This window comes from Cydia strobilella, chromosome 5 (genome assembly GCF_947568885.1).
Source record: "Cydia strobilella chromosome 5, ilCydStro3.1, whole genome shotgun sequence".
Taxonomy (NCBI): domain Eukaryota; kingdom Metazoa; phylum Arthropoda; class Insecta; order Lepidoptera; family Tortricidae; genus Cydia; species Cydia strobilella.
Window position 1 is genome coordinate 10050706 of NC_086045.1, and position 10678 is coordinate 10061383.

Sequence of the window (10678 nt, forward strand, 5' to 3'; positions counted from 1 at the left end):
TTACAATAAGTAAATAAACGAATGGAAGTACCGGGGTAGTTCAAAGAACCTTAAGTTTGTTTTTGTAATGATTGCCAGGTCGATATCGCGTGCGTTAATACCCTTTCGTGTTATACTAGCAAAAACTTTAAGCTTGGAAAAACATTATTAGCGAATAGCGACATATTTTTTACGCTAACGCTCGAGACGTTTCTCAACAGTAACAACAGTTTTTGAGTTTTAGGACTAAACAATTGACGGATTGATTGAATCAGCAGCGAACTACGAAATTTCCCATTTTTTTTAAAGTAAAACTTATTCTATCACCTAATTTTTTTTGGTCTGTCTTTAGCATGTCGCATTACAGAATTACAGCATTAGTAAAAATCTACTTTATATCGAGTACTTAGAGTTTATAGTCTTTAAATTAAGCTTCATTATCGGACCAAAGACCTATATTATGTAACTCCGTATAAGATGAATAAAGTCTAAGGAAAAAACGTGCCTCGAAAACCAAGAAAAATTGATTCTCGCATAGATTATTCAAGACTAGATGGCGTTGACAGTTTCGTTTGTTATTTAACAATTTTAACACACATCAGTGAAAGAACATGAGTCAAAGTGGTCAAACTCATATAGAAATAATAAATACAAATTTAAAAAAAACATTTGTTCTTATATATATACATATATATAAACGTTTTTGGATATTTTTATACATTTTCATTTTTAGGTTTAATCGTGTTTCGATATATGGCAGTAAATTAACTGTGGCTACAAAATTTACTATGACAGTAACACTATATCTAAATATATAAAAGAAGAAACTGACTGACTGACGATATATCAATACACAGCCCAAACCGCTGGTCCTAGAGACTCGGTGCACTAAGAAATAATTTTTCAAAATTTACCCCCAAGGGGGTGAAATGGGGGTCCAAAGTTTGTATGGGGAAACAAGATTAGTTTGACTATTTTATTCGATATATTCGATTTATGAAAATTCAGCCCCTAAAAGGGGGAAATGTGGTGACAAATCAACATGAGTATTGTTTCTATGGTTTATCGGGTCGCTGATTACGAAAACAACAACAATTTTTAAATCCAACGTGGCGGACGTAAAAACCATTTCCCCTGTTGGTGTGCAATGGGGTTGAAATATCTAAATATCAATATGGGTGACGTTTTCATGATTTTTTGGGACGTTAAATACGAAAATGGCATCGATTTTGAAATTTAATAATGTGGGCATGAAAATTCTTGAAAGTACTCGTATTTGTGCCAAATTGCAATTCAAACGGTCCAGTAGTTTCGGAGAAAATCAGTTTTAACAGACAGACTGACAGACAGCCACACGTGATCCTATAAGGGTTCTATTTTTGCTTTTGAGGTATGGAACGAGACCCGCGTTATCCTAATACATTTTTAAAGTTGTATTTGTTGTGGTGCCATCTCGATCGTCGTCAATCGGTACCTAGGCAAGTGCGGGCGGCGCGGCGGGACGGACAGGGCGGGAGGAGCCAGTCATTGGGAATTTGGGAAACTTCCTGCATCCGTAATGAGTACATTCAAGGTGCTATGCAAGAAGGTTTTTGCTGTTTGCTTTTTATAAGTTTAGGTTTCCATTCTAAGTAAAATGCAAAAAATCGTAAGTACCTTATACATATTCTAATATTATAATATTCTACCTACGAACCATAAACCATAAAAACCATCTTTTGTAAGTCGTTATAAAACCATATTTTCGTAGATCTCCTTCCCCTGCCACCCCCGCACATTAGACAAAACGACACTGATTCTTAAATCACGCGGGCGAAGCCGCGGGCAAAAGCTAGTCCTATATTATATTCTCTTTGATCGGACTAAGACTAAGGTTACAAATACTTAATTCACGAAGGCTGATATTTGCTTGTAATTTCATACAAAATGTTACGGACAGTAGTAGACCTTATTAACCTTAAAATAAATAAAAATTATTTAATTCAGACTTTTAAAAAATCCATATTTTGTTAGTGATACTTAAACTAGGGAACCTATAAACTAAGTGTTAGTCTAATTATAACATTTACAACATTTACATAATTAAGAGCTAGCCATAAAAACAAAAACAAATACAAACAAGTACCTACTTACTTACTTACTTTATTAATTTGTACTGCCTATTACAATATTAGCCCAGTGCCTTAATATAGGGCAGTCGAGGCGTCCAGCTACCATCCCCAGGATGCTGTTACTGCTGCCTCTCACTCGTCTCAGCAAAGAGGCTACCCTCTTGCGTCTGATGGCATGGAAGCGATCCGTGTGCGCCTCGGCAAACATGCCTGACGCACTACAGCGGCGAGGCAGCTTTAGCAACATCCTGAAGATATTATTAAACTGAACACGAAGCGCGTTATAAACACGCTTCGTATGCTTCACCCATAGACTGCATGTATAAAAAGATGTACAATATGCTTTAAAGAGTGTGAGCTTAACTTCCCTTGAACATTTTGCAAATCTACGGATGAGCATGTTGCCCCTGATTGCTAAGGCTCTTCTTTCTCTTTCTATATCTAGGTCATCATCCAACTCCTCTGTTACTATGTGACCCAGATATTTAAACTTGCTAACTATTTTAAGAGGCACACTACTCAGCATGATCGTAGGTATACTTTGAGGGTTGAATTTGCGAGCTTTAAAAACCATCATCTCAATTTTATTTGCGTTATACCTAAGACCATGCCGAGCAGCATAGGTCTCACATCTACAAACCAGTTTTCTAATGGAATTGATCGAGGGGCCGAGTAGCACCATGTCATCAGCATACCTAACTTATGTTGTTTACACAACATCTATATGGCATCCGACATGCATATACGCTATTAAATACGCTAAGGTTTAATAAGTCACTCTCTTTATTGTCAAATTCTACGGTAAATGGCAAATAGTCATAATTATCATAATAGGAAGTTTACAGTCACATACGACTTTTTGTTTTCGAACGTCACTGACGTCACGATTCCGCTATCACTCACATTTCGCAAGAAAAAACGCGCAATTGCGCGCAAAGTGTCAATTTTGATCGAATTTTGTCGATTTTTAAACGGTATTATTTTTTATTTTAAAAAGCGAAAGCTGACAAATTAGGTACTATTTAAGTTAAGATTGTCTTTTTTTGTTAGTGTCACATAATAAATAACCGAGTAAAGTTTGATTAAAAGTCCGAGTTAGAGGTTACTTTGGGAATTAATAATAACCGTTTTTCGGAACTTATGTACGGAATATCATTTGATATTTACCACTAGCTTTTCGGTGAAGAAAAACATCGAGAGGAAACCTGCATCCGCTATGAAATTCAAAGGCGTATATGAACTTGTGAAGTCCCCACATTGGGCTAGCGCGGGGTCTATAGCCCAATCCCTCTCGCGCATGAGAGTAGGTCTGTGCCCAGCAGTGAAAGCAGCAGTGAGCTGTGTGCAGCAGCAGTGTATATAGCCTGAAATATTATTGTATTATATAAATCGAATAATTTTCCGAAAATTTTCAGTTAAATGCCTATCCGAATATCCGGAAAAAAGTTTCACTTGCATCGTGGTTTCATAAAACCACAAAATTACTTTTTAAGTTTTGGAAATGTTTAAATTTAACGGTGACAGGCGCTTTAACTGGTGCATATTCTTTCTTTGTTTACATGTAATGTACCCTTTGTAAGTTGTAACTTAAATTTCATACATGGGTCAATTTATTGTTTCAGTACTACATCCTCGTGTTCATCATTTTCGTGCTAATGCTTGTTGGAGGTATCCTGCAGTTCGTGTTTCGGGAAAAGGTAAAAGACGCCTACCTTACTATTCTAGTTATAATGTTGGGGTTCTCAAACTTTTACGAAGTGCGACTCCTTTTATATTGTCAATTCTTTTGCGACTCTCTTGTAACCCGCGCGTAGCTCTCGAATAGCACAGTTTGGGAACCCTGTCCTTTAATGAAATGTCTATATACGGGGGTGTATTCGGCCGATAACTGTACCAATTATTGTAGATATATATAATTAAAAGAAAACTACTTTTTAGGGCTCACATTAGGTACTATTACTACCTATATTGGTTGGAATGAAAGAGATTAGTGAACTACTGCTTCTCTATTAAAACGTAGTCCCCATTTTCCTCCCTGGATGCATATACATTATAGAAAATATTTTTACATAATTTATTGTTACCTATATTAACCGTAGCTATGTCCCTTCGTTTGACTTTTTTCGATTTTTTATTTATCTTGATAGGTAAGAGTTAGGAGCGAAATACAAATTCCGTACACATTTTAAAATACAGGTGCTGACTACGCTGGACCGCGAGATGTTTGCGTCCATACCGTTCTACGGCGTGCGGCCGGAATACACGCGCGCCTGGGACGACACGCAGACCTACCTGCAGTGCTGCGGTGTACACAACTACAAGGACTGGAACGGCAACGTGCCCGAGAGCTGCTGCAAGGAGGTTTACCCTGGGAAGGTGGGCCACTATAGATATCGTGTACAAAATTGATCGTGTTTGAATTGATTGAATTGATTTTATCCATACTTATTTACGCAACTATAAGGTATACTGACAGACCATTAATGGGCAATACAACCTTAGAAATTTGGTTTCTTAGCTAGTCTTTCGTAAAAACAATGTGCGAGGGCACACACGATTTATGCAAGATACTCGCTTTTGACCTGAACCTATAACTTAACCCAGGGGTTCACAATCTTGTTCAGTCCGCGGCGCACTTGCATGTTTAAAAAATATTGAATCTCGGCGCCCTAACCTAGCTAGGCTATTCGAAATAGGTAACATAGTGAGGAGGATTGCCTCACGGCGCCCTTTTTTACTGTCTACGGCGCACCAGGGTGCCGCGGCGCACAGTTTGGGAACACCTGACTTAACCTAAAAATTAGCAAAGAATACTTAAAAATGGATCCTAACTACTTGTTTTCCATAAAACCCTTATGAGAGTGTTAAGAATGTTTAGATTTATTCAAAGTTGTGTCGTATGTCTATGAATAAAATAGCCGTTTAGTGAAAATCTCGCGCCAGTTCGTCTATCGAACGAGCTCAGAGGGTTCTCTATAATTCGCTAACACTATACCTACTGAAGTTAATACCTACTTGAACTATGAAAGTTCCTAAAAGTATAAGTTGGATTAATATAAGTATATACAAATTAAGTTAATTTGTCGTTGGAAAACCGGTTCCTTATATTCAGGCCATCAACTGCAAATGAGTTTAAATTGCATTTTTTGTGATATACGTAGGGGAGAGCGGGGACAAACGTAACACTTTTATTTAGACCTGAGAGCTTCTGGTTAACTGTTATTACTTTGATGAAATTAATGTAGGTACCTACTTAGTCATATATATCTTGTTCATGTTCTGTACATTAACATCTTGATTAACCTTATAATTGTGTATTTTGTTTGTATAAGTGACTTTAAAAAAAAAAAATCTTTTGTTATTTATGACCCCGTTGGCGGGCCGAAAGTAACACGTTGTGGGTCAAGAGTAACAAGACACAAGAGGTTTGTAATGAATTTAATATGACATATATGAAATCAAAACACATTAAAACATTTTGCAATCAATCTAATCAATAATCAATATGCAAAAATATTCAGATAAATGTATGTCTTTTAATACAACGTAAACATTAAATAACTAAAAGTAAAAAAACGTACTTTTGATTCAAAAAATCACGTTGCGTCCTCTCACACAACCTAATAGCACCTGGCGCCCGATTTGACTGAATGCAAGTGAAGTGGTGTTTTGACTATTAGATAAACCTACAGAGCAATAGTTACTTTCCACCCGCCGTTACGTTTGTCGATCCCCGCTCTCCCCTATATTACTTTTTTCCAAATTTCATGGTTTCAGATCAAACTAGCTACCTAATTCTATGTCATGATCATGATTGTATTTGTTTAGCGCATGGACTGCAAGTACTCCGGCAACCCGGCGACCATGTACATGGACGGCTGCCTGCCGCATACGGTAGAGTTTCTGCGCGAGAACGCCGTGTACGTCGGCGTCATTGCCATCATCGTGGCGTTCATCATGGTAATAACGCTCATCGAAACTAAACTAAATTGTAATTGCGACTGCATCGCCGCGCCGCACTGCTACCCCCGCTGGGAAATGCTACACTCAAATTAGTCCAATTTACGCAAAAGGTGAGATTTTTTCGATAGCGAATGTATGAGAATTGTAAGGGGGAAATTCAAAGGGCTGGTGGTTGTAACGGCACCACTTTTCAGCCCGAAAACATCGGGTTTCTAGGAGCGACGAAGGAACCCCACTACAAGGATCAGAAGTCAAACTGCGGTCCGCTATTTTTGCAAACGGAACTTCACTGAATTCTTCTGTTTTGGAAAAAGCCATGTCAAATTCTTGGAGGATTCTTGCTTCTTGCTTGCCAAGCTTTCCAATATAAGTAATACATTTTCCAGTTTTTTTTTACCAAAAACAGTTTCGCCCACACCTAAATAAAACCTATAATATTTTTTTTATATTAGTTTTTTAATCGACTCGAAACATCTGAACTTTACAGCATCTGGAAATTAGGTTTGGTTAAATACGTCTACAAATTAGGGACGCATTTACCCAGATTATACTATTTTCTACTCGATGGTGTTAATTGCTGTTTTTGGCCCCTTGTATTGAGTATATTATCTAAAATACTGTATTATGAACACATTTCATGAGTTTAAAAAAAAACCTCTATATATTTAAATTATAGCGCAACGAAAAATTTACTTTACGAATTATCTTGGCAAAGAGTTGTAGAAAGCACAGCAAAATAATATTTCAATATACATATTAAATATTTCATAATATGCGGTTAAAGGAGAGTAAAAAAATATATAATATAATAAAATATAATTTAAAACAAGCGGGGAAAAACGCATTTTATCCACTAGTGGGGAAAGTAATTTGACCTTGGATGGAGCGTGTTTAAGTAGCTTGACAGATAACAAAACGTAAAACGCTCATAATAATGGTTCGTTCGATATTAATTATCATTAAATAAATGGTTTGAGAATCTAATAGAAAATACCAGAATTAGCTTTATTTAATTATTTTAAGTCATAAACCTTATAATTCCATAATAAACGTTTGTTTTTTAATAATTATGTTAAATATAATTCTGAACGCACAAGTTAAGTCGATGCAATTTCAAAACGCATCATTGACATTTCATACGTCAGAAATGTCAACATTGTCAACAAAAATTTTACTTAATAACTTCTCACGTAAAAGTACAGAATTTCCAGAGTTTTTTGTTATAATATCGTAAAAAAATTAGTGATTCCAGTTGATGAAGATGATCTAACGCCTGTGGATGTTGCACTTTCCTCGCTATAGTGAGGGGAAAAGTTTTGTGTTACACACGGGTGCAAATGTAATTTACTTCTCGTGTGTTAAAACACTCGCGGGTAAAATACAACTTTGCACCCTTGTATAACAAATAACTATAAAAAACAGTAACGCATTTTCCCCGGTTGACCTTACTCATGTCTGTATGTCCGTAGGTCTGACTGTAACTATATTACAGCTATTTTACTCAATACATTTTCAAAAAGTACTTCTTATTTTAAACTGTTTCGGTTGAGCTGTTATTGAGTTTTTCAACAAAAATCTATTTTAATAGAATAAAAGGACATAACTGCCGGGAATATCCGTCCTATTTGCTTACTGCTTTACTTTTGCTTGTTGCTTTATTCATATCGTATAAAGGTTATCCATTGTGTTATATTTAAGTACAAACAGTAATAAACAGGATAGGTAGGCAGTAGTATAATAAACAGGATTACTAATGTGGTAAATTTTGTTTTTCAGTTGCTGGGTTTGATCTTGTCGTGCGGGCTCTTCGTGAAGATAGAGTGAGATAGTGCAATTTATATTGCTCTAGCAGATGACGCAAGCTTGCTTGGCATAAAAGAGTATACAGAGTCACATTGATAATGACGCCTACACACTTCGCCATATTTGAACTAACAATGGTACTTTTCTTTCGTGAAATGTCGTTCATTAGGTCTTTCAAAAATGTTATGAATTCGATTGATACAACATGACTAATTGTTTTTAGGGTACCGTAGCTCAAAAGGAAAAAAAACGGAACCCTTATAGGATCACTTTGCTGTCCGTCCGTCCGTCCGTCCGTCTGTCATTTCTGTCAAGATCCTTTATCTCGGGAACGCGTAGAGGTATCGAGTTGAAATTAAAGCCATATATATATACTCAAGTCTACAGTCCCTTAAAGCTGTGTTTTTTTTTACTTCTAAGAACATAAAAAAGATACGGCCGTTTATGTTGAAAAAAAAAGTATAGTCGACACTCAAGTCAAGGGAATCAAATTCCGTACCATTAAGCAAAAAACGACAAAAAAATCACGTTTGTTATATGGGATGGCACTTAAATATTTATTTTATTCTGTTTTTAGTATTTGTTGTTATAGCGGTAACAGAAATACATCATCTGTGAAAATTTCAACTGTCTAGCTATCACGGTTCACGAGACACAGCCTGGTGACAGACGGACGGACAGACAGACAGACAGACAGACAGGCAGACAGACAGACAGACAGACAGCGGAGTCTTAGTAATAGGGTCCATTTTTACCCTTTGGGTACGGAACCCTAAAAAGGAGGTTCTCAGTTTGACCCGTATGTTTGTATGTCTGTTTGTTCGCGATTATCTCGCGTTTGGCTGAACCGATTTGATGATGCGGGTTTCATAAAAGTGTTTTCGTATCGTCTACCCTACAATGCATGAGCATGACCACACGTTTTTCAGTTAAGTCTACACGAGTTAGTTTACACTTTACATTTATTAGGGTAAATTATGTAGGCGCCATTACAAATGAGCAAATGACTTATAATTTTGTACGACGTAACGATGTAAGTACAGTCGCCATCAGATATATCGGAGAGGCCAAGGCGCTCACAAATATCTGAACACGCCTCTATTGTCACGGCGTTAGAGTGCGTGTTCAGATATTGTGAACACCTCGGCCGCTCCGATATATCTGATGGCGACTGTACGGAGAATACGATATCAATGTAAGACCATTGTACAAGAGCCACTGGTGCAATATCGTTTGCAGTTTTCTAACTTATTCTTATATACTTTTATAAACATAAAATGACAATGTATGCACATTATCATGAATTTCTTCTATAGTGACACGTTTCTCTTCCTCTTTTAGAGGACTATTTGAGGATATTGAGGTTCAAGTATTACTATTTTTACTTTATTACCTATTCCTACTCTTCTAAATTTAACTACTAATTTTGGAGTGACGAAATCTCAGTAACCTGTACACTGTACCGTACAATTTATATATTCCCTAAGTACTTGAATATAAAAACTTATACATGTGTAGTCATACTTTTAGCTGGTATTATTCATAATAAGATTAATAAGCACAAAGTAAATGGTTATTCGTAATATTTACCTATGTTACAACATGCACCTACGCGCGAAAGGAGTGAAAGTTACTTACAGGTATTTAATGATCTCCTAAGATGTTTAATGTTAGGTACTTAAAACTTACTTTTGTGGGTTCATATTAATTCTCCTGAATTCATTTTAAACTTTGTAACAAAATCAAAAGTCATTTCAATAATATATATTTACTATGCCTTTCGCTAAAATAATTTTGTATTAGGGCATTTCTATTTAAAGTTGTACCACAGAATAAATAATAGTACTACCATAGAGTAACTTATACTAGAGCGGTACTGTCATAGTAAATTTTGTAACCCCAGTAAATTCACTGCCATCTGTCGACACACTTTAAAACTAAAAATGAAGATTTATAAAAATACGATAGAATGTATTTAAATATAGATAAATGATTTTTTTTATTTGCATTAATTATTTTTATGATTTTGACCCATGTTCTTTCACTGATATGCGTTAAAATTGTTAAATAACAAACGAAACCGTCAAAGCCATCTATACGACTGTAGGCCAAAACTAGTAGCGCCCTCTGAACGAGAATCAAATTTTCTTGATTTTCGAGGCACGTTTTTTCCTTAGACTGTATCCATCTATTACGGAGTTATATCTATCTTTGATACTACCGTACAGAAAGGAAACTTCCTCAAAACCGAAGTTAGACAGCTGTTCAGGGTCGAATCATGCTGGCCCTTTCTAATATATGGCACTATCCCTTTCGCCTATTTAGGGTTGTCAAAATTCAAGTAATTATTTAATCTGTGGTCGTGCACGCAAAGGAACGTCAAGTTGTGACCACCCTAATGATTACTCGGAGCAATGCTGAGCCGAACGGAGCCGAGTTTGCCCGAAGCGAGGAGTTTCACATTCCTGGTTGTAACTTGCATTTTATATTTTGGAATTCTTATATTTTTTCCACTCCGAATCACGAGCTCTTTCGATCCATATACGAGAAGAAAGGGTACCCAGTTTAAAAAAAAAAAAATCTCGGTTTTGTTACGGCAATAGTAGGTTGTATTGAAAACCGTAACCAAACGGACCAAACATTTTGGGGGGACACTTTTTTCTTAGTAAGGATGGAATAAGCTCGTGATTCTGAGTAGAAATAATATAAAAAATCCCAATTCTAGCACAAAAATTGTTGGTCCAACTAAATAGAAATGCCCATTTCCCAATTGTCCATTAAGCAGACAGGTCTGCAAACGATGCCACGATGTTTAGAAATAA

The 10678-nt window shown here is 36.3% G+C and overlaps 1 protein-coding gene across 1 annotated transcript in view; it reads left to right on the forward strand.

The window, feature by feature from the left end:
* LOC134741677 (uncharacterized) overlaps positions 1–10678 on the forward strand; it is a 50998-nt gene that overhangs the window by 13656 nt on the left and 26664 nt on the right. Inside the window, exons 4-6 of the mRNA XM_063674548.1 lie at positions 3713–3787; positions 4287–4466; positions 5919–6050. Coding sequence (XP_063530618.1) covers positions 3713–3787; positions 4287–4466; positions 5919–6050 — 387 coding nt within the window. The remainder of the gene's footprint in view (positions 1–3712; positions 3788–4286; positions 4467–5918; positions 6051–10678) is intronic.